This window comes from Carassius carassius, chromosome 10 (assembly GCF_963082965.1).
Source record: "Carassius carassius chromosome 10, fCarCar2.1, whole genome shotgun sequence".
Lineage (NCBI taxonomy): Eukaryota > Metazoa > Chordata > Actinopteri > Cypriniformes > Cyprinidae > Carassius > Carassius carassius.
In genome coordinates, this window is record NC_081764.1 from 24,730,208 (window position 1) to 24,755,314 (window position 25,107).

At 41.9% G+C, this 25,107-nt stretch overlaps 1 protein-coding gene across 1 annotated transcript in view; it reads right to left on the reverse strand.

Annotated features, from left to right (window-relative positions):
- Positions 1-93: 93 nt before the first annotated feature.
- Positions 94-25,107, reverse strand: part of LOC132151996 (voltage-dependent calcium channel gamma-5 subunit-like) — a 56,156-nt gene continuing 31,142 nt past the window's right edge. Inside the window, exons 3-6 of the mRNA XM_059560598.1 lie at positions 5,540-5,626; positions 3,993-4,133; positions 3,464-3,609; positions 94-1,174 (exon numbers count right to left, since the gene is read on the reverse strand). Coding sequence (XP_059416581.1) covers positions 917-1,174; positions 3,464-3,609; positions 3,993-4,133; positions 5,540-5,626 — 632 coding nt within the window. The 3' untranslated portion in view covers positions 94-916. The remainder of the gene's footprint in view (positions 1,175-3,463; positions 3,610-3,992; positions 4,134-5,539; positions 5,627-25,107) is intronic.

A 25,107-nucleotide genomic window follows, 5' to 3' on the forward strand; every position in this document is an offset into this window, starting at 1 on the left:
ATAACTTGTATCAAATAATAATGAAACCATATAATGGATATGGATTCTATACATAAAGTGACGAAATTGGTTACAAAACATAAATTGAATTTTCATTATATTTATTCTTTTTATACACACAGTGAAACAATCAATAATAACAGAATGGTTTTCTTGTAAAAAAAAAAATTGTCTTTGCATCACTGATGTGTTGATCTTCTGATTAGTTCTGATTAATTCAGAATGTAAAGCACTATAAATAAATAAATAAAAGTAAACATAAAATAAAAAAATAAATAATATTAACATTCATATCAAACACAAAATGCCTCTTAATCAAAAGACCACAGCTAGTCTCACCACCAGTGACACCACAACACATAATATAGTGTCAATATTTTTAAGCTTTGTGTTATGGTTACTTAAAGTGCATAAAGGCAGAAACCAAATTAATGGTGAGTCACATTAGCATGTATCTTCTCATCAAGCATGTGTTTTTATGGCCATGATGAATCTTTAAATATAATCATTGAATACTTGTACTTTAATTTCTAGTTCTCTATTTTTCTATAAAAACATACATCTGATTTTAATTAAAGCTGCAGTTCTGATTAAAATTCTACGAAGAAACCAACTGACGGTTTGAATGGAATTACTCTAAAACAAACTTTTTTCTTTAAGAAAAAGGCAGAGGTACTATAAGCTACACATCAGTGTGGTACACTACAAATAACAGAAAATGATACCATCAATTTATGTATCAAACTCAGAATAACTGCATTAGTACTGAAGGCTCTCAAAGACAAGGAAATAACATTTATCCTTTGTCCAAAACACAACATGATCTCTGGTGCCAAAGCCATTCCAGTATGGCATCTTTAAGAACTAACTAACAGCTCTTTTTTTTCTCAGATTTCACTATTGTGTAATTGCAATCTCAACATGGCGATGAGGACATCTGATCATAGTCAGGACATTTGAGAAGGGCAGGGTAGCTTGAATTCATCTGGAGAGATGCTTCACTGGAGAAGTCTGAGGGGCTGCGTCCACGAGCCCTGGCATCTGGATGCAAGAACTGGCCAGAATAGTCAGAACAGTTGCTGAGGCGAGGTCGGTAGAAACCCGGATGTGGTCTGTACATCTCCTCTGCAGTGTACCGCTTCATAAACAGGTAGACAGACATTACACCTGCCACCTGGAGGTGGCACAAACAGAGGGAGATTGAAGAGCATGTGAAATTAATGAATACAACAATTGTTACAGAATAAATGAATTCATATTATTCAAAGTGAGAGAATTTTCTAATGGTAATAATTTGCATGAAACACAAAAATCAAATTCTAAGGCTTTCTGCACCTCAGCAGGTGCAGTGACCTGAAGTCCAGCCATTGGCCACCGGCCAGATTTCAAAGTTAAAATTTTTACACAATTCCATGTATTGCTTAATGTCAGACCACATCCCAGGCCTGAATGCTACATTCTGAATTCTCTTACAGGTTTTGTAAATCTTTGCATAATCGATATACTCAAAGCAGTTCCTCCCATGTAATTCTCCCAAGGTTGTCTCTGTTAGCCAGTGGTATATAATCCTGCTTGTGGAAAGCCAATGTCCTGCAGACTTTAGCTCTCGTGCCTTAGACATATGGAAGAAACATTGGTTCTTGAATCAGGGCCCAGTGCTGGGAGCTCTTGGTCGCCATGTAACGCTAGCGACAGATGCGTCCCTCACCGGTTGGGGTGCGGTCATGAGTGGCCACCCTGCCCGCGGTCTGTGGAGCGGTCACCATCTGACATGGCATATCAATTGTCTAGAAATGCTAGCTGTGTATCGAGCATTGAGATACTTCCTCCCAGACCTGAGAGGCCGCCATGTGTTGGTGCTCACCGACAACACATCGGTGGTCTCTTACATCAACCACCAGGGAGGTCTGCGTTCACGCCCCTTGTACAAGCTGGTATACCAGATCCTCCTGTGGTCCCAGGACAAACTCCTCTCATTAAGAGCAGTATATATTTCTGGGAGATTGAATGTGGGAGCAGACATGCTGTCGAGACAGGGGCCGAGGCCCGGGGAATGGATCCTTCACCACGAGGTGGTGGAGCAGATATGGCAAATATTGCTCTGCTCCTGGGAGTTCTGGCAAGAGGACACCAGGACGGGGTCCGTCTGTTGTTAGTAGCCCCGTTCTGGCCGGGCCGAGTATTGTTCGCAGATCTGATCTCTCTCCTCGACGGCTCTCCGTGGGAGATTCTGATCAGGACAGATCTACTCTCTCAGGTGCAGGGCAAAATAATTCACCCCCGCCCGGAGTTGTGGAAGTTGTGGGTGTAGCCCCTGAGGGGGCACAGTTCATAGTTTCTGGTCTCTCAACCGAGGTTGTTGAGACCCTCCTCCAATCCAGAGCTCCCTCTACGAGGAAACTGTACGCCCTGAGGTGGAAACTCTTCACCTCATGGTGCACAGACCACAAGCTTGACCCTGTTAACTGCCCAGTTGGTACAGTTCTTGAGTATCTCCAAGCCAGGCTCTCTGCGGGGTTAACCCATTGCTGCTTACTATGTCCCTTTCAATGGTCAGTCAGTGGGTGGACACCCCCTAGTTACACGTTTCCTCCGCGGTGCGCTGAGGCTGAGGTCTCCAGTACGGTCCTGTGTTCCCCACTGGGACTTGGTTGTGGTTTTAGAGGCTCTTTGTAAAGTACATTTTTAAGTAATCAAAAACACAATTGCAATGAAGAAACTGAAGTCCAGCCATTGGCCACTGGCCAGATTTCAAAGTTTTGCCATTTTTAAGCATTTAGCATTTTAGCATTCAGGCCTGAATGCTACATCCTGAAATCTCTTATAGGTTTTGTAAATCTTTGTATAATCAATATACTCAAAGCAGTTCCTCCCATGTCATTCTCCCAAGGTTGTCTCTGTTAGCCAGTGGTATACAATCCTGCTCGTGGAGAGCCAATGTCCTGCAGACTTTAGGTCCAACTTGCCCAAAACAAATGTGCCTGGATGTTTCTAGTAATCCTTAAGACCTTGATTAGCTGGTTAAGGCATGTTAATTTAAGATTGAAGTTAACTTGTGCAGGATAGTGGTTCTCCAGGAGCATGATCGATGACCCCTGACATATGTTGTAGAAAGGTGGCTGGGGCATTTTTAATCGCAAAGGGCATTCCATACAACAAAAAAGCACCATAGAATAGTGATGCGTGGGTCGAGTTTTTTCTAACCCACGGGTCCCACTTTTATGAAATTATTTGGCCCACCCCACAAGTAAAGTAAAATTTCTTTACCTGTCCCAATCCGACCCACGGGTTACCCTGGTTGTGTGGGTTTTAGTTGGATCTTAATTTAGAATAATTTTTAGTCCAGACACATTGGTAAATTAAGTATTATAAAATATGTGCACACAGATTTTCACACAGTTAATGAATGAGAGCACTGTTTTTAATATTTACACAAATATACAAAGATAATTGGAAGTTTTACCTCCGTAAGCAGGAAGGAGACTGCAGCAAATGCAAAAGACCATCCATATTTGTAACTGAAATAAGCTTCATTCGTTTTTGTTCTGTTTAGCATCTCATCATTAATACTGGATATATACAAGACCAGACCCACCACCAGGGACAGACCTGTATCAGAAATAAAGAGAAAATAAGCCAAAATAAAATAAAGAGGGAGAGAGCGCTGTAGTGACACAAAATCGAATTGAATAAGATATTTGGCCTTTCAGAGAACTGTCACTTTAAGAGCTGAAAACAGTATTTCTTGTGGAGACTTAGTCTTCCAAACTTTTTTACTGTAATTATTATTAGTTTTTATTAGTTTTTTCTTATTCTGGTACTAAATTCTAGTACTCTGAATCATATTATAAAGAAGTATACTTTTCCCCAGCACCGTGACATGATTAATTCTTACTGGCTATATATATATATATATATATATATATATATATATATATATATATATATATATATATATATATATACTGAACACTGTTTAAACAAACACCCACCTGACAGGATGAAGAAGATTCCAGAGATGAAGGCCAGAATAGTGCGTTGAGGGCGGATGTGTCCAATATTACTCAGCACAAAGCCAATGAACATGAAGAATAGACTGACCAGTGGGAAAGGAGTAGCAGAGCAAATCATTTCTGTGAACAAACCAAAATAAATCATTACAGATGATGGATACCTGATACTTCTATAACCTCTCACCATTAATGTAGCAAATAAAAAAATACAAACAGCAAAAAAGAATTTCAATAAAATATTATTATTAGCTTTAATTTCCTCTGATTCCCTCTTGTGGACCCTAAAGTGCACGCACATACAGAACAAAATCATGTGAGTACATGCGAGGCTGGGTGTTCATATGAGGGTTTAAATGCCACTGATTCGTTGAGTAGATTAACACGAGGTATTATTGGAAATCAATTCCTGGTACTCAGACAAACTGGAAATCATTCAGCCATTTAGAGACCTCTGATACAATGACAGTGACATACATTTGCAAATGAAAAGAACCACAATATATAACACACTGCAAAATGGGTACAAAAACAAACAAATAAATGCATATTTCATTTTCATATTTCAAATTCACATAAAAAGGTTCTAATTAATTCAAACAGGATTGTTTTCCCTTATACCAGGTTTATATGTTGCTGATGACTCTATATCTTTCCAGTGAAAAATTAATTATCCACGTTATAATGTTTCAAAACAGTTGTTTTGTTTTACTTTCATATTTCATATGAAATATCAATTTTACATTCCAGGCATTCTTTTTGCAAATACTGTAATAATACAATGACATTTTTGTATGAACAAGAAGTCCTACAACAAAACGCATGGTCCAGAAGGAAATCTGATTTCACCATCAACTCAGTCTGGTATTACATGAAGAGACAGAAACAACTGAAACAGCCTAAATACATAGAAGGATGCTTGTAACCTCTTCAGAACTGCTTAAACAACATACCTGCAGACTACAGCACTATTTTAAGTTTTAAGAATTGTGTAAAAATCAATGCTTTAAAGTGATGATGTTGTCAAAATGTATTTATCAGTTAACACATAACTCAGGGATGGGCATTTTTGATCTTGAAGGCCCACTGACCTGCAGAGTTTAGCTCTATACCCTAATCAAACACACTTGCCTGTAGCTTTCTAGTGATCTTGAAGACATTGAATAGCTTGTTCTTTTGTGTTTGATTAGGGTTAGAGCTAAACTCCTTAGGACAGTAGTCCTCCATTATCGAAGATCCCTGACCTAACTAAATCAAATCAAATTAATATCTTAACCACTCATTGCCCTTTAAACACTTGTGCTTAGTTGTTAAGGTAGTTTGTTTTAGAGGTTTAGAGGAGGTTTTATTTTTTATTTTTTACTTATAGTAGCATATTTAGTACAGTAAGAGAAATTCCAATCTTGTAGAATCAATTATTCTTGTTAGTCCTTTAGCAATCAGTGACTTAACAACATTCAGAAAGATACATTTTTATATCACAAAAGCCATTTTTTTAATCAAGTTTACTAAAGGAGACTTTTACTCACTCAGAACGCTGGCAGTCGACTCTGACGTCATCTGAACATTCATAGGCATCACATACTCTATAGTGAAGCAGCGCCCCTTCTCCTCTCCTTGAAAAAAATAAATAAATAAAGATAAAAGCTTGAACGATGTTACCATGACAGCATAAAATGATTATACTATTATCAAATAAATTACTACTACTGCTACTGCTATTAAGAAGAAGAAGAAGAAGAATGAGTACTGCTTCTATCTGAGATTGTACTTAACAGTGTTGTGATATTTACCATAGATTATCTGACAATGGATTTTTTTACATTTTAGACAAACTACACACATATTTACACAAAACTAGATAAAAGTTTTAAATCCACTGAACAAGTTTTTTTTAACCAGTTGTGGTCCAACCAGTATGTCAGCTAAATTGCTGAGTGGTCAAAGGTTTGTAGGTCAAACGTTTTGCTTTGTAGTGTTTTTAGTAACAAGGCCACTCAATAACGTATACTTGTACAGAACCATTTGGACCTCTATGGATGTGACCCCAGTGCAAAATGAAGAATAACTTTGTCTGACAATGTCTGCAAACAGTATCGAATGAATAGAATGAACTGAATTTAAGAATGACAAACAGAATATTCACTGTGCCTGCAATAATAACTATATCAAGTTAACTAAATATGCTACTATTCAAAAGTTTGGGGTCTATACATTTTTTCTAAAATACTTTTGGAAGTAGTCTCTAATGCTCACAAATGCTGAATTTATTTGAACATAATAATAATGATAATAATAATAATAATAATAATAATACAGTAAAACAGTACTATTGTGAAATATATAAAAAGATAGATGTTTTTGAAATTTAATATATTTTGAAATTTAAATGGAAAAGATGAATTTTCAGGAGTCATCACTCCAGTATTCAGTGTCACATGATCCTTTAAGAATCATTTTTATATGCTGAGTTGGTGTTCAAGAAATACCATTATCAGCATTGAAAACATTTGTGCTGCTGAATTTTTTGTCGAAACCATTGTACATTTTTTTCAGGATTCTTTAATTAATACAAAGTTCAAAACATCAATCAAGCACTTATTTATAGAACTATTCTATAACATTTTAAATTTCTTTACTGTCACGTTTTATTAATTTAAAAGGGTCATAGATCCCTAAAATTGCAAAGACCAAAGTCTCAAACCCAAAGATATATTCTTTATAAAAGTAAAAACTTGTCCATGCCCTCCTAAAACGCCTAGTTTAAACACGTCCCCACATGTCTACATCACTTTATGTTCACACAAAGAAAGAAGGGTTAACTTTTATTCTCGCTGTAGTATTGTTGCCATCGCCATGTCGTGGAGATGCTGTGTGTTTTATTGCAGAAGCATAAATACTTTGTTTGGCCTTCCAAAAGAGTATACAACTAGAAATCAGTGGTTAAGTTGTATTTACAACACCGTTCCAGGACATTTCAACCCAAATATTTGAGTGTGTGCAGTGCATTTTATGGAGAACTGTTTCCTGATACTGATAAAGTAGCCTACAATGCCGGCTGTTCTGACTCACAGCCTGTAAGTATGTTTTCATATTTAAAGAATTTTACACTGACGATTCAAATGCATCTTGTCTTGTTTTGTCTTTGAAAATACTGGAATCCAGACCAGTGTTTACAGGATATAGTAGAGAAGAATCTTTGTTTCAAAAGCAGGATTGAAAGGTTCATCAGCAACCATTATCACCCCAAATATAATCCCACTTTGTCACTCTGACCCATTTTCGCTTTAGCTCAACCACAGAAATAGGGCTAACATGTTGCAAGCTCCGACTCAACCTGGCAGCTTTTTGTTTGTTTTGTCCAAGCTGACCCCTGCTACCCATGTCATGATCCTGGTATTCTTCTCTTACTCTCTTCCTCCCTCTTCTGGTCACACTCATTATTACTTCCTTCCACGCACACACATCCTCACTCATTATCCCATTCATCCTCAGCTGCTTCCCATCATCTCATCTCTACACTCTCTCCACACCTGTTTCCTACCTTCTCTGATTAGACTCTCTATTTCTAGGCTTTCCTTTCCACTGTTCTTTGTCAGATTATTGCCGAATGCTATGTACCCGTTACCAGCTTTCTAACCTCTGTCTTGTCGTGTTGTGTCCTGTCTGATACGTGTACCTGACTAACTGCATTGTTACCTCGCCTCTGCTCTGTCCATGCTCCAGCTACGTGAGTGGTCCATGGTTTGGCGTTCCCGTGCTCAGAATGAACCCAGCCTCTCTCTCTCTACCTCCAGGGGTTTTCCCGTTGCCGGACCTGACCGTGTATTTCTGTTGCATTACTGCTGAGAGACTTTCTGTTCCCTTTGGACTGAGACTATTTTCTGTTGGATTTAAAACCAAAAAACTTTCTGTTGGATTCTGAAACGGCCACCTGTGTTCTTTTTCCTGAACTGTGTCTCACCATTAAACGTTGTCAAATTGCCTTCTGCTTTTGGGTCCTCTCTCCTTATTTGTGACAGAATAATCTGACCCCGAATGGACCCAGCAAAGGAGAGTCCTCTTCAATCTGCGCTCGAACTCCAGGGGGCTATGCTGGGCCATCATGAGGAGGAGCTGACCGCCGCTCGCAATGCCATGGATTCCCTTGCTGCTCGCATGACTGAGGTCTCGCAGCAGCTTCTTCACATCTCTAGTCTTCCTCTTCTAGAGGTCAGGATGTTCCAGAGCCCAGAGTCAACAACCCGCGTTATATTCCGGTGAGCCCAAGGAGTGTCGATCATTTCTGACCCAGTGCGAGGTTGTCTTTTCATTACAGTCATCCACGTATGCCAGTGACCGCTCCCGCATCGCCTTTGTCATCTCCCTGCTGTCTGGCCGTGCACGAGAGTGGGGAACAGCGGTATGGAACTCAAAGGCCGACTGTCTTACTCGTTATACCTTCTTCAAGGATGAGATGCTGCGGGTCTTTGACCGTTCTGCGTATGGGGCGGAGGCTTCCCGGCTTCTGTCTATGCTTCGTCAAGGGAGGAGGTCAGCAGCAGATTTTTCGGTTGAATTTCGTACCTTATCTGCTTCCTGTGATTGGAACGAGTCAGCTCTGGTAGCCCGTTTTCTCGAAGGGCTTAATGCCGATATTAAAGATGAGATCCTTGCCCGTGAGGTTCCCAGTCGTCTGGATCCTCTGATTGACATGGCCATTCGAGTGGAGAAGCGCTTTGAAGTGCGCCGCCGCAGCCACAACATGGAAGGATCTCTTTCCTCCACTCCTACACTCACGCCTACGCCGCCCCCCATCACAGATTCCGAGCCCATGCAGTTGGGAGGACTACGAATCTCCGCGGCAGAACGTCAACGCCGCATCATGGCTCGCCTCTGCATGTACTGCGGATCTGCATCTCATCTAGTCTCCACCTGCCCGGTAAAAGCCAAAGCTCACCAGTAGAGAGAGGGTTACTGGTGAGCGCTTCAACCCTAGACCCTCCGCCACACGCACGCACTACTTTCTCCGCCCTCCTCCGCTGGCCGGGTACTTCCACCTCTTGCACAGCTTTGATTGATTCAGGAGACGAGGGAAACTTTGTGGATGAGACCTGGGCTCGTGAACAGGGGATTCCCCTCATTGAACGCAAGGACTCCACCCCTGTCCACGCCCTCGATGGTAGTATTTTCTCTAGAGTGCACTTTGCCACAGCTCCGGTGAGTCTCACCATCTCTGGCAATTATCAAGAGACAATTTCTTTTTTGTTTTTCATTCTCCATATAGCCCTGTGGTTTTAGGACATCCCTGGTTAGTTGAACATAACCCACAGATTAACTGGTCTAGAGGCTCCATCCTTTTCATGCGAGTGTAGTAGGTTGAAAAAAAAAATATATATGTTAAAATTAAAGAGGAAAAAAGGACACCCCCTTTAAAATTTTGTATTGTTCATAAATGATGCCTTCAACATTTGTTTATTGATGGGTAAATTCATCGTTACATTCTGTGTTGTGGGTAAAGAAAATGTTGCTTTTATTATTGTTTCCTGTAGAGGGCGTTTAGCGCTGTTTAATTAAGGTACTGCACCGGGTGCTTCAGAGTTAATTAAACTTTGCCGGAGCTTACAGCCAGTACTCCTGTCTCACAGCGTTTCATTTATCTTTCTACAGGTGAGCAAAAACGATTCTAAAACTGGTCGAAACTGGTGTTTAAAACTGTGTTTCAAACATGTATATGTAGATTTTTGTTAAGTTACTGAGAAAGACTGTTAGTTTTGTTCAGATGCATGCAGTAGTAATGAGTCAAATGTCAGATCACACACGAGTGACAAATATGTAAATCTAAAGCGAAATGAGAGAAAATACTCATTTGGGAAGAGTTTAGGAATGTTCCTAAAGTGTTTTATATGTTGATTGTAATTGGATTATAAAGTTTAAGCAAGCTAAATGTACATTTGCTACTGGAGTTATCTCGAGCCAAAATGGCAGTGCATGTATTTGTGAACTAGAGGCAAAATGGCGTCTTGCATGTAAAACATGAGGTTACTGTGAAGCTAAATGCAAGATTCATTTATGTGACAGTGTGAAACTGGAATTAGTGTTCATGAGGATGTGAAAACATGTGAAAACAGTAGCAGGTCAATGTATTGTGATTGATTATAATGTGTTTCAGAACAACTAAATATAGACAAAAGTAATTTAGGAAAAAGTCTTTATTGAAAAGTTATTTTCTTTAATGGAATGTGTTACAAAGAAACAAGTAATTGTTCTGAAAAGTTAAATCTGTGAATGTTGTGAATACATTGAGAACTAAGAAAAATGAGAGAGTTAATTAAACTTTGCCGGAGCTTACAGCCAGTACTCCTGTCTCACAGCGTTTCATTTATCTTTCTACAGAGCCGGCAGAAGTGGTTAATTCACCTTACCCATTCAGGCTTCTAAGCCCTGATACGGGTAACAATTTGGGGGCTCGTCCGGGATCAGCGCCACCTGGTGGTCGGGTGCTGATCAACAAAGAACCACAGTGGTTAAACGTCATTCGTCCCAGACCAGCGAGTTGAACGGCAGACACCCGCAGTCCAGTCATGGCTACTCTTCGAGAACTATGGTGGGAAATCGAGAAGCAGCTCCACCTGCTGGTCAGCTCTTCGAACTGCAAAGCACTCTACAAGGTAGCCCTGTGTTGCGCGGAGGAAGGAGAAAAGGGGGTCCCAGACGGGGATGCAACAGAAGTGGAACTCTACGACGTCATCGTTGATTTCATGCGAGGAGAACAACTGCAGAGTCTAGAGGACCAAGGAATGGCCCGTTTGCTGACCCTTCATGACCTCGTTCGTGAGTTGACTGCTACAGAACAAGATTCTGCTTTGGATGTCGCAGAAAATGAAGAGACTGTGGGACTGGTATCGCGACCTGCATCGACATCAGCGGCTGCAAGGGTGCAGGTAGCACAAACTACAGGTCTGACATCACATTCAAGAGCTGAACAAACTGTTCCACTGCCTAGAGTGTCTGAACAAATGACTGGTCTGATCAAATTCTCTGATGTTGCATCATATTTGCCACGTAGAGAGTTCAAAATTTACGGTGGGCAAATTTCTGATTCAAATTCAGACTTGAGTTTCAACAGCATTTGTAAGCAAATTTATGAAGGTATAGCAGAAAATTTCACAGAGTCAGAAGTTATTCGAACAGTGTTAAAGGTTATCAAACCTGGTACCTTCAAAGAGATCCTTATTACAAAAGACAGCCTTACCGTAGCTGAGTTGAAATGGTTCCTTAGAGCTCACCTTAGGGACAAAAGTAGTACTGAATTATTTCAGGAGCTGAGCAATGCAAAACAACAGGACAAAGAATCCCCTCAACAGTTTATGTATAGGTTAATGGGGCTTAAGCAGAGGGTGTTGTTTGCTTCAGAACAAACAGAATCTGAGTTTCAGTATGACCGTAAACTGGTCCAAGGTGTTTTTCTACACTCACTGTATGAGGGTCTGAATGAAAAATACACATTTGTCCGGAGGGACATTAAAGCAGCAATAGGTACATAGGAAACCTCAGATGATCAGATCCTAAAACTGATTACACAGTCTGTTAGTGAGGAAACTGAAAGACAAAAACGAATAGGTCACACCTACAAATCCAAAGTCACAATTGCAAGTGTGACACAGCAGGAGGATGTGAAGGGGCAATGTTCTTCACTGAATCATGCCGAAGTTAGAGCCAATCGTGATGCCATTCATGAACTTTCTGTACAAGTATCTGCATTGACGAAGAATCTAGAGAAAGTTGTCATGTCAATGGGCCCTGGTGTTCAACAGCAAACCCAAACTATCGCTGCAAGTGCACAACAACCAGTAAAATCAGAGGCAAAGGGTAAATGCCAACAGTGTATATCCCAAAATGTTGAAGTATGTACTCACTGTTTCTTCTGTGGTCAAGCAGGGCACCGAGCTGTGGGCTGTCTCATGAAAAGTCGGGCGTTAAAAGAGAGGAGGTCACTGGGGAGGGACCACCAGTGACCAGAGAAGATCTCGTGTCCCAACCTTCTTTCCATGCACCCAGAGGCGAGCAACCTGTAACACAGAACACATCCAGCAGAGCAAAGGAAATTGGAGGGAAACGTGTCGCACAGCTGATTGGCAGTCGCTGCATGATAACTTGCCATTTAAATGGTGTCCAGACTCAAATGCTTTTGGACAGTGGAGCTCAGATCAGTATGGCTGGACAGATGTGGCTAAAGAAGAACCTACCAAACATCGAAATCCAACCACTAGAATCTCTATTAGCAGATAGCCAGCTACACGTCACTGCAGCAAATGGGACAGCTGTACCCTTTGATGGGTGGGTTAAGGTTTTATTAGAGATCACAAGTGGCTAACAAAACAAAATCGCCATCCAAGTGCCCCTTTTGGTGAGTCAAAAATGCATGGACTGTCCGCTGCTTGGGTTCAATGTAATTGAGGAGATCATAAGGGAGAATTATGACTGTGCAAATAACATGAGCCTAATTGATCTGCTGTCTGAAGCTTTGCAGATGCAAAAAGGTGCCACTGAAACCTTGGTGTCCACAGTGAACTCTAACCTCCTCCAAGAATGTACTGCCAGCTGTATAGTAAAGAATGGGAAGTCAGGAACCACCATCCCCTGTGGTCAGGTCCTAGAGGTAAAATGCAGAGTAAGAACAGGGCACAAGGGTGGGACCATGATGTTCGAACCAGCGTCAGAAAGTTTCATCCCCGAAGGGTTGGAGTTATTTCCTGCTGTTGTAAATGTGCCTCCTGGTGCCTCAAAGACAGTGAAAATTCCAATTCAAAATTCCACAAACCATAACATTTACCTACCTCAGAGACTTGTCTTAGGTAATATTGAACCCATCAGTGAAATTACACCAGTTCGCTCTTCCTCCAGCATTTCACATCCAGATCAACAGATCAATGGTGCGCTTTTGTGTTCATCCCAGCTCACATCAGCGGACGATGTCTGTAAAAGGGAACATCATGAGAGGAGAGTTGGAGAAAATGGCACCCACCTGTTGATCTTGAACACCTCAATAAACAAGAACAAGATATTGTGAGGAAAATGTTGTTTGAGGAGTCAGATGTGTTTGCTCAGGATGAGGGAGACATCGGGTGTATTCCCGATCTGCAGTTGAAAATCCGTTTATCAGATGATACACCAGTCCAGAGGTGTTATAATTCCATCCCAAAACCCCTTTATAAGGAGGTCAAAGACTATGTGCAAAATCTGTTGAACAGAGGTTGGATTAAGAAGTCATCCTCATCGTATTCATCACCAGTGGTATGTGTTCGGAAAAAAGACAGTAGCTTGCGCTTGTGTGTCGATTTTCGAGCTCTTAACCGCAAGACCATCCCTGATCGACATCCCCTGCCCAGGATTCAAGATCTGTTAGATAGCCTTGGGGGAAATTCATGGTTTTCCATTCTGGATCAGGGAAGCGCATACCATCAGGGATTTGTGAGTGAGGACTCTAGACATGTCACTGCCTTTAACACTCCATGGGGACTATACGAGTGGGTGCGTATTCCCTTTGGGTTAACAAACGCCCCAGCTGCATTTCAACGATGCATGGAAGGAGTGTTGGAGGGTATTAGAGATGAGTGCTGCGCACCCTATTTAGATGATGTACTATGTTACTCAAAATCCATCAGCGATCATGTTGATCATCTTCGAAATGTTTTTAGTAAGATGAGAGAGCATGGAATTAAGCTTCGACCAAAAAAAATGTGAGCTATTTAGAAGTCAAGTGCGATACATTGGTCGCTTGGTGTCCGGAGATGGAATCCAGATAGACCCAGCAGACTTGGAGGCTGTCAGGGCCCTGAAAAATAAGGAACCCCGCACAGTGGGAGAAGTGCGGACGCTGCTGGGATTCCTGAGTTATTACAGGTCTTACATCCAAGACTTCTCGAGATTGGCCAAGCCACTCTTTGAGCTTCTCCTCACGCCACCTGGAACAAGAGAGAGTACGCAAAACCCCCAAGATCCCAATCGTCAAGGTACACTAAGAAAGAATGAAAAAGGGCAGCTTAACTCGAGAACCCCAATCGTTTGGACTGCAGAACATCAGGATGCGGTTTCCAAATTTGTCGATATGTTGACAAGCCCGCCAGTGCTAGCTTACCCAAATTGTGACCTGCCCTTTGTATTACACACCGATGCTTCGAATGAAGGGTTAGGGGCTGTGCTTTATCAGCAACAGGGCAATAAACTCCGCGTCATTGGGTATGGGTCCCGCACATTAACCCCGGCTGAAAAGAACTACCACCTACACTCGGGGAAACTGGAATTTTTGGCACTCAAATGGGCCATCTGTGATAAGTTTAGAGACTATCTCTACTATGCTCCAACATTCACAGTGTACACCGATAACAATCCGCTGACCTATATCCTCAGCACAGCAAGGTTGAATGCAGTAGGGCAGCGCTGGGTGGGTGAGTTAGCGGACTTTCACTTTGACATCCGATACCGACCTGGTAAAGCCAATGTTGATGCCGATACACTGTCCAGACAGCCCCTGAAACTGATTGAAGTCATGGGTGAACACACAGAAACCTTATCACCTGAAACTGTGTCTGCTGTTTGGCAGGGTAGTAAAGCTGTGGCCGACAGTGATGTTCCGTGGGTTGCCGCCTTAGAGCTCAATAGTCCAGGGGAAGATGTAATATGCACTGAGGGCAGCATCTCCACAGTCATTCCTGAAAACATCAAAGCTGCATAACGAGATGATCCAGCGATATGTGAGATAATCATGTTGAAAGAACAGGGCTGGACACCAAACGAAAAAGACAAGAATAACATGAAAAAAGAAACAAGGCGACTTCTCTTTGAATGGACCAAATTGGAGCTAGAGGACGGGATCTTGTACCGTAAGACAGGACAGACCAGACAATTAGTTCTCCCTCCGCGGTTTAAAACCACAGTACTTAGAAAGTTGCACAATGAAATGGGACATGTAGGAGTGGAGAAAGTGCTCCATCTTGCTCGTGAACGCTTCTATTGGCCCTCAATGAGGAAGGAGATTGAGGAGTATGTAACAACTAAGTGTGCTTGCATAAAACAAAAGCATCCACATGTCCACCAACGAGCACCCATGGGATCCATTACATCTAGCTCAGTATTTGAGCTGGTGAGCGTGGACTACTTGCATCTTGAGCCAAGCAAGGGTGGTTGTGAGTATATTCTTCTGCTGGTAGACCACTTCACCCGCTTCGCGCAGGCGTATCCTACGAGAAACAAGTCCGGTAAGACAGCAGCAGAAAAGATTTTCCAGGACTTCATTCCTCGCTTTGGGTATCCTGAAAAACTCCACCATGACCAGGGTAGAGAGTTCGAGAATCAACTGTTTCAGAGGTTACAACAGTTGTCAGGAATAGCCCACTCCAGAACCACACCATATCATCCTCAGTGTAACCCTGTGGAGAGGTTAAATCGGACAATTCTGCAAATGCTCAGGACCCTGGAGGAGAAAAAAAAGAAGGAATGGAAGGACTACTTGCCTCACATTGTGCATGCTTATAATTGTACCAGGCATGAAGCAACCGGCTACTCTCCATTCTTCATTTTGTACGGCCGATCACCCCGATTGCCTGTCGACTTGCTGTTTAACCTGGAAAACAAGACAGAGGGTTCAAATCAACAAACTTTTGCACGGAAATGGGAAGACAGAATGAGGCAAGCATATCAGATCGCGAAAGAGAACAGTCAAAAGTCTTCAGCAAAGGGCAAGAAATACTATGACCGAGCGGTAAGAGGTGTCATTCTTCAACCAGGAGACCGGGTGTTGGTAAGAAACCTTTCGGAAAGAGGTGGCCCGGGAAAGTTACGTGCATACTGGGAAAAGGATGTACATCGTGTCCTAGAGTGTATCGGTGATAGCCCAGTATACAAGATACAATCCGAGACAGGTTCCAAGACCCTTCGAGTGCTTCATCGCAACCTCTTGCTCACTGTCAATGATTTACCTTTGGAAGATCCCATTGCTGAAGCTAAGGAGACAAGGAAAGGAAAACACAAAAAACAAGTGAGAAATCAGCTGGAGAATGAGTCAGACTCAGATGCCTCAGATGAGGAGGAACATACTTACCGGTATAACCTTCGTACGAACATACCTTGCTATAGATTTGTGACAGTTCCACCAACAGAGAGTGGACTCGAAAGTCAAACAACCCAAAACCATTCTTACCTCCGTCCAACTGCAACAGAATTTTATCCTGACGAAAGAGGTGATTCACCAAGGAACCAGGGTCAGGAGTTGGAACAAATTCTTGAGTCTCCATCTGTTCCTGGGAAAAATCAAAGGTCTGTGATGCCAGATGAGGAGATGCGAAGGAATGAAGGAGAAACAGTCAGAGTTGCAGCAAATGAAATGGAAAGGGGAACTACAGTGTTGGAGGAAGGAAATGTGAGAAGGACACAAAGAGTGGGAAAACCAAGAGAAATGTTTACATATGACACTCTGGGTGTTCCATCTTACCAACCCTGGAGATCAGAGGTACACTCACTTCAACTCACACAACCATATATATCTCAAAATGGGACACATTACTTTCAGTATATGGCCACCAACCCTTGTTGTCATTGTTGTCATAAGGTGTACTGAGGTAGTGATTCAAAGAAGAGAATGAAAGCAAATAACACATTTTCAGAGGTTATTCAGATGTCAGGAGTCATCTAAAAAAACAGGGGAGAGTGAAGTAGGTTGAAAAAAAAAATATATATATGTTAAAATTAAAGAGGAAAAAAGGACACCCCCTTTAAAATTTTGTATTGTTCATAAATGATGCCTTCAACATTTGTTTATTGATGAGTAAATTCATCGTTACATTCTTTGTTGTGGGTAAAGAAAATGTTGCTTTTATTATTGTTTCCTGTAGAGGGCGTTTAGCGCTGTTTAATTAAGGTACTGCACCGGGTGCTTCAGAGTTAATTAAACTTTGCCGGAGCTTACAGCCAGTACTCCTGTCTCACAGCGTTTCATTTATCTTTCTACAGGTGAGCAAAAACGATTCTAAAACTGGTCGAAACTGGTGTTTAAAACTGTGTTTCAAACATGTATATGTAGATTTTTGTTAAGTTACTGAGAAAGACTGTTAGTTTTGTTCAGATGCATGCAGTAGTAATGAGTCAAATGTCAGATCACACACGAGTGACAAATATGTAAATCTAAAGCGAAATGAGAGAAAATACTCATTTGGGAAGAGTTTAGGAATGTTCCTAAAGTGTTTTATATGTTGATTGTAATTGGATTATAAAGTTTAAGCAAGTTAAATGTACATTTGCTACTGGAGTTATATCGAGCCAAAATGGCAGTGCATGTATTTGTGAACTAGAGGCAAAATGGCGTCTTGCATGTAAAACATGAGGTTACTGTGAAGCTAAATGCAAGATTCATTTATGTGACAGTGTGAAACTGGAATTAGTGTTCATGAGGATGTGAAAACATGTGAAAACAGTAGCAGGTCAATGTATTGTGATTGATTATAATGTGTTTCAGAACAACTAAATATAGACAAAAGTAATTTAGGAAAAAGTCTTTATTGAAAAGTTATTTTCTTTAATGGAATGTGTTACAAAGAAACAAGTAATTGTTCTGAAAAGTTAAATCTGTGAATGTTGTGAATACATTGAGAACTAAGAAAAATGAGAGAGTTAATTAAACTTTGCCGGAGCTTACAGCCAGTACTCCTGTCTCACAGCGTTTCATTTATCTTTCTACAGAGCCGGCAGAAGTGGTTAATTCACCTTACCCATTCAGGCTTCTAAGCCCTGATACGGGTAACACGAGCTGTCTTTTGTCGTTCCAGGGCCACTTCCTCTCCTCTTCACCGAATGGCCAGTTCCTGATTCGCGCGTCGTGCTTCAACGTTTTTTGGGCTTTGCAAATTTTTACCGTTGGTTTATCCGTAACTTTAGCCTGATTGCCACTCCGCTTTCAGCTCTCACGTCAGCCAAGGTCCATTTTTTTTGGACTAGGGAGGCCCAAGTAGCTTTCGATCGTCTCAAATCTCTTTTTACTTCCGCGCCTATCTTAAAGACTCCCAACGTTTCCAGACAATTCATTGTAGATGCATCGGAGAAGATTGAGAAGATTCACCCCTGCGCTTATTTTTCACATCGCCTTACTCCCGCCGAACGCAATTATGATGTCGGTAATCGCGAGTTATTGGCGATCCGCCTAGCCATAGGAGAGTGGCGTCACTGGCTTGAGGGCACCCCAGTTCTGTTCATTGTCTGGACAGATCATAGAAATTTAGAATACATTCGTTCCGCTAAAAGACTCAACGCTCATCAGGCTCGTTGGGCTCTTTTCTTTACACGTTTTGATTTTTCCATCTCCTACCATCCCGGTTCTAAGAACCTCAAGCCAGATGCGCTTTCGCGACTGTTCGCTTCTCCAGAGGTTGTTCCCACAGAGGAGGAGATCCTTCCTCAGAGTATGGTGGTGGGCGCAGCTGTCTGGGGAATAGAACGGTTAGTCAAACGTTCCCTGGCCCACTCCGTTACTCCTCGTCTTTGTCCAAAGGGCCTTTTGTTCGTTCCCCCTTCCGCTCGTCTTGCTGTCCTTCAATGAGGCCACTCCTCCAAATTGTTTGCCCATGCTGGTGTTAGGGGCACCATCGCCGCTATCCGCCAAAGATTCTGGTGGCCCTCTCCTGAGCGCCATATGCCGTTTCATCGCTTCGTGTTCTGTCTGCGCCCAGATTAAGTCAGGTAATTCGCTCCCAGCGGGGTTGCTGCGCCCTCTTCCGGTACCGTCTCGCCCGTGGTTGCACATCGCCCTGGATTTTATCACGGGTCTCCCTCCCCCTGAGGGAAACACCGTGATACTTACAGTCGTGGACCATTTTTCTAAGGCCGCCCGCTTTATTCCTTTACCTAAGCTCCTGTCCGCTAGGGAGACAGCCCAAATTTTCATCGACCAGATTTTTAAGATCCATGGTCTCCCCACCGACGTCGTGTCCGATAGGGGTTCCCAATTCTCCTGCTGGAACGAGTTTTGTCGTCTTATTGGAGCGTCGGCTAGTCTCTCCTCCGGTTTTCACCCGCAGACTAATGGCCAGGCCGAGCAAGCCAACCAGATAGTCGGGCGTATCCTCCGTAGTCTTGCTTTCCATAATCCTGCCTCCTGGTCAGAACAGCTTCCCTGGGCAGAGTACGCTTACAATTCTGCCCCGTCCTCTGCTACAGGTTTATCTCCGTTTGAGTGTTGTCTTGGTTATCAACCTCCGCTCTTTTCCTCACAAGACGCTGATTCTAAGATGCCGTCCGTCAAAGCCTTTATTCAACGTGATAGACGTACTTGGAGAAGGGTCAGATCCGCCCTTTGCAAGACTCGTACCCGTACTCGCCGGGCCGCTAATAGACGTTGTGTCAAAAGCCCCCATTATTTAGTTGGACAGAGGGTTTGGCTATCCACCCTTAAGGCCAATTTATACTTCTGCGTCGAGGGTACGCCGTAGTGTACGTCGTAGGCTGTATTTCCGCACTTCTTCAACTAATCGCTCGGTCACTTGGTCCATTTCCATTTTCTTCACTGAACTTTCACCTGAACTTCTGAATTTAAAAATGGCGGGCGGTGCAGAAGAACACGCCGGAAATGCGATGCTACCAAGCCGACCAATCACAGATCTTGCGGTCCGCGTCGCCGCGACGCGTAGTTACATTTTTGAGGAGGTGCGCGTCAGGGTACGGCGAAGGGTACGACATATGGTACACGTCAATGCGTATGTTACGCCGTACCTTCTACGCGCACCCGACGCAGAAGTATAAATTGGCCTTTAATCTTCCTCTTCAATCCTCGTCGCGTAAGCTGGCTCCCAAATTCATTGGGCCATTCCGTGTCCTTAAGATTCTTAGCCCTGTCTCAGTCAAACTCAAGTTGTCTACCAATCTCCGATTCATTCACCCTGTCTTCCATGTATCATGTATTAAACCTGTTGTCCGGGTCCCTCCTCGTTCTGTCACCCCTCCGATCCGTTTTGAGGGCGCTCCCACCTATAGGGTTCGTAGGCTTCTCGATGTTCGTACTCGGGGTCGTGGTCATCAGTTTTTGGTTGATTGGAAGGGATACGGTCTTGAAGAGAGAAGTTGGATTCCATCCCGGGACGTCCTGGGCCGCTCGCTGATTGATGACTTCTACCGCACCCATCAGTCCTCCTCCGTTGCGCCAGGAGGCGCTCCTTGAGGGGAGGGTACTGTCATGATCCTGGTATTCTTCTCTTACTCTCTTCCTCCCGCTTCTGGTCACACTCATTATTACTTCCTTCCACGCACACACATCCTCACTCATTATCCAATTCTTCCTCAGCTGCTTCCCATCATCTCATCTCTACACTCTCTCCACACCTGTTTCCTACCTTCTTTGATTAGACTCTCTATATCTAGGCTTCCCTTTCCTCTGTTCTTTGTCAGATTATTGCCGAATGCTACGTACCCGTTACCAGCTTTCTAACCTCTGTCTTGTCGTGTTGTGTCCTGTCTGATATGTGTACCTGACTAACTGCATTGTTACCTCGCCTCTGCTCTGTCCATCCTCCAGCTACGTGAGTGGTCCACGGTTTGGCGTTCCCGTGCTCAGAACGAACCCAGCCTCTCTCTCTCTACCTACAGGGGTTTTCCCATTGCCGGTCCTGACCGTGTATTTCTGTTGCATTACTGCTGAGAGATTTTCTGTTCCATTTGGACTGAGACTATCTTCTGTTAGATTTAAAACCGAGAAAGTTTCTGTTGGATTATCCCGCCTAAACGGCCACCTGTGTTCTTTTCCTGAACTGTGTCTCACCATTAAACGTTGTCAAATTGCCTTCTGCTTTTGGGTCCTCTCTCCTTATTTGTGACAACCCAGTCCAGTGTCCATGGCAATAAACTCTGAAAACTGAGAGCGCGGATCTCTTTTCATGGAGAGATGAGGAACTGCTGTGTTATTTGCCTCACAGAGATCTGGATGTCCCAGGTGGTACCAGGCATTGCTATCGAACCCACAGGATTCTCAGTGCACCTAGCAGACAGAATACGGGACTTCTCAGGGAAAAGCAAAGGAGGGGGTGCGTGCTTCATCAACAACTCATGGTGTGATCAGAAGAATATACATCCTATCTAGTCTCTTTGCTCCCCCCACCTGTAATACCTCACACTTCTGTGCTGACCTTTTTGGCTACTGGGGGAATTCACAGTGGTCATTATTACAGCTGTCTACATCCCCCCTCAGGCTGACACAGATGAAGCACTCAGGGAACTGTATGGACAATTATGCAAATAGGAATCTGTGCACCCTGAGGCTGCATTTATTGTTATCGGGGACTTCAACAAAGCTGACCTCAGAAAGATTGCACCAAAATTGTTTCAACACAAATCATGCAACACACGTGGAGATTGAGTTTTGCAGTTTTTAATTGAGATTGAGTTATTACTCCTTTCTGGGAATGCGTACAAATCCCTAAATTCGTGAACATCCGTAAAGCATTGGGTCCAGACGGCATTCCTGGCTGTGCCTTAAAACATGCACAAACCAACTAGCAGGAGTTTTTTACAGACATTTTTAACCTCTCCCTTTCCTTGTCTATTGTCCCCAAATGTTTCAAAATATCTACAATTGTGCCCATAAAAAAGACACCCAAAGTTACCAGCTTGAATGATTGGTGCCCTGTTGCTCTCACCACTATCCTCAGTTAGTACTTTGAGCAGCTCAAAGGAGAACAGATCCGCTCTGTTCTATCTGACATCGCCCAACCACCTGCAGTTTGCCTACCACAATAACTGCTCCACTGAGGACGCAATTGCCTTCACCCTGCACACTCCACTTTACCATCTGGACAAGAGGAACATATATGTGAGAATGTTGTTTGTTGACCTACAGCTCAGCTTTTAATACCATATTGCCCCTAAGCTTGTAGTGAAACTCCAGGCTCTGGGTCTGAACAGTTCTCTGTGCAGTTGGATCCTGGATTTCCTGAGAGGCAGACGGCAGGTGGTCAGAGTTGACAGCAACATCTCCTCCCCACTGACCCTCAACAACGGCACCCCACAGTCATCTACTGTACTCCATGTACACACATGACTGTGTAGTCACATACAGCTCCAATGTCCGTTAAATTTGCAGATACCACAATGGTGGTAGCCTGGTAGGCATGATCACCAACAACAACAAGTCAGCCTATAGAGAAATGGTGCACACTGTGACAAACTGGCACCATGATAACAACCTCTCTCTCTGAACATCAGTAAGACCAAGGAGTTAGGGGTGGACTTCAGGAAACAGAACAGTGAGCACTCCCCCATCATCATTGATGGGACTCTAGTGGAGTGAGTCAGCTTGAAGTTCCTTGGCGTTCACATAACCAAGGACCTCTGCTTGTCTGTTAATGCAGAATCAGTGGTGAAGAAGGCCCATCAGCATCTCCACTTCCTCAGGTGACTGAAGAATTTTGTTATGTGTCCAAAAATTCTCAAACAATTCTACAGCTGTACTGCGAAGAGACTGAATGGTTGTATCACTGCCTAGTATGGGAACTGCACTGCTCTCAACCGCAAAGCCCTGCAGAGAATTGTCTGGACGGTCCAACCCTTATGAAACAAAAATATATTGCAGTATATTGGAAAATATCATGTAATATATTAGGCATATATTCTTATATATTTATTTTTTCCAATATATTGCAATATATTGAAAGCGGCAATCATTTGTATATTTTGCAATATATTATATAATATATGTATCATTAATATATTATTAAATGTATTCAAATATATAATATATTAAAAAATAAAAAGGGAAAATAATATATTACAATATATCACAATAAATTTTTTAGAAATATATTGGTAAATATATTTTTCTTTCGTAAGGGAACACATCGTCAGAGGTAAGCTTCCCACCCTCCAGGACATCTACACCCAGCAATGTGTGAGGAAAGCACAGAAGATCATCAGAGACTCCTGCCACCCAAGCAATGAACTGCTCTCATTGCTACTATCAGGCAGATGGTACCGCAGTGTCAGGACCCACATCAGCAGACTGCGAAACAGCTTCTTCTCACAAGCCTCAGCTAACCTTGCATTGCACCTTATTAACAGCTTAGTTACACTGACTCTAAGTGGCAGCACTGTAGAATGTCTTTGTACTGTTCAGCACATATACATACTTAATGCAGACTACTGTACATCATCTCTCTTCCGCACTCTGACAAGCTATTTGCACTAGTGATGGGTCGTTCTTAACAAATCTTTAATGTGACTCAGGAAGAACAAGTCGTCTCGGGGAGTGATTCGTTCAGTCGCGCATTCGCAAAATACTATAGGTTCTATAGGTACTTAGTCTAGTTCACCTGTTTCAGTTTGAGTCGTTCCCTAATCACGTGAAAGACCCATAAGCTTTACCAATGCAGTCTGAGCTGGAAAGAGAATTGATTAGTTCATCTCATAAGTCTTTAGGGTTTTCGAGTAGTTCCTTAATCACGTGACAGACCCATAAGCGTAACCAATGCAGTCTGAGCCAGAAAGAGAATTGATTAGTTTTTTTTTTTATTATTAATGCCAAGGTACCAAAGATAAAAGTACAGAGAATGTCAATATTGCATACAAAGAAGTGGCATTACATGCAAAGCACCATTTACAAACGTATGTAAACATAAAAATAAATAATATTAAATGAAACCTTTAACAAAATAAACTAAAACGATTAAACAGCCTTAAAAAGATTAAACAGTTTTAATAGCCTTAATATTTTTGGAAGATTAAATAGTTTGGATATACTGTTGAACCTCTTAAAAAAATAAATAAATAAATATATATATATATATATATATATATATATATATATATATATATAGGGTTTTGATGAGTGAATTTACTGTGGTGAATATGAAATTTTGCAAGAAGTCATGATAGGTTAATAATAAAATATTCATTAATTTTGTCTTTTTGGATATCGATGAAGCCAAACAGTACAGTACATCCTTAAAAAGCATAGAGAAACCCTGGAGCACACTACGTTGGATAACATTAGAGAATTAATTCCAAAATTGCTGTGTATGAGGACAATCCCAGAAGAACCACAAAAAGAACATTTTGTATCTATGTCTGATTTAAACTTTTTCAAAAACACTTTAACTGGGTAAAATCTGTGTAGCAATTTGAATGAGATTTCTCTAACCTTGTTAGTTATTATCTATTCTTAAGTCCAATACTTTTTTCCAGTCAATATGATCAACCACATTCGTCCAATAAGACACCACATATAGAGTTGTTACAAGCTTCTTTTGAAAAAGCGATATTAAGATTAAGATATTAAGATACACAGGAATGTACAAGAGGCAAATGTGCAAACAGGTTGACACTGTCAGTGTGTCAGTGTGAGGTAGTGAATAAAGAATATCTTACTGAAAATATGTCCTATTCTAGGTTCTTCAAAGTAGCCACCTTTTGCTTTGATTACTGCTTTGCACACTCTTGGCATTCTCTTGATGAGCTTCAAGAGGTAGTCACCTGAAATGGTCTTCCAACAGTCTTGAAGGAGTTCCCCGAGAGATGCTTAGCACTTGTTGGCCCTTTTGCCTTCTGTCTGCGGTCCAGCTCACCCCTAAACCATCTCGATTGGGTTCAGGTCCGGTGACTGTGGAGGCCAGGTCATCTGGCGCAGCACCCCATCACTCTCCTTCTTGGTCAAATAGCCCGTGATGCCTTCAGTGTGAATCTACAATTTTCATAGTCATGAAAATAAAGAAAACTCTTTGAATGAGAAGGTGTGTCCAAACTTTTGCTCTGTACTGTATATATACATATATACATATATACATATATATATATATATATATATATATATATTTTGCTGCCATTAAAATATGATATAAAACATTACAATATAAAATTTCTGTAATCTATATAGCCTACCAGTCAAGTTTTATAACAGTAAGATTTTTAAAGTTTTTAAAGAAGCCTCTTCTGCTCACCAAGCCTGCATTTATTTGATCCAGAATACAGCAAAAGCAGTAATATTGTGAAATATTTTTACTATTTAAAATAACTGTTTTCTATTTTAATATATTTTAAAATGTAATTTATTCCTGTGATCCAAGGTGTTTTTCAGCATCATTACCCCAGT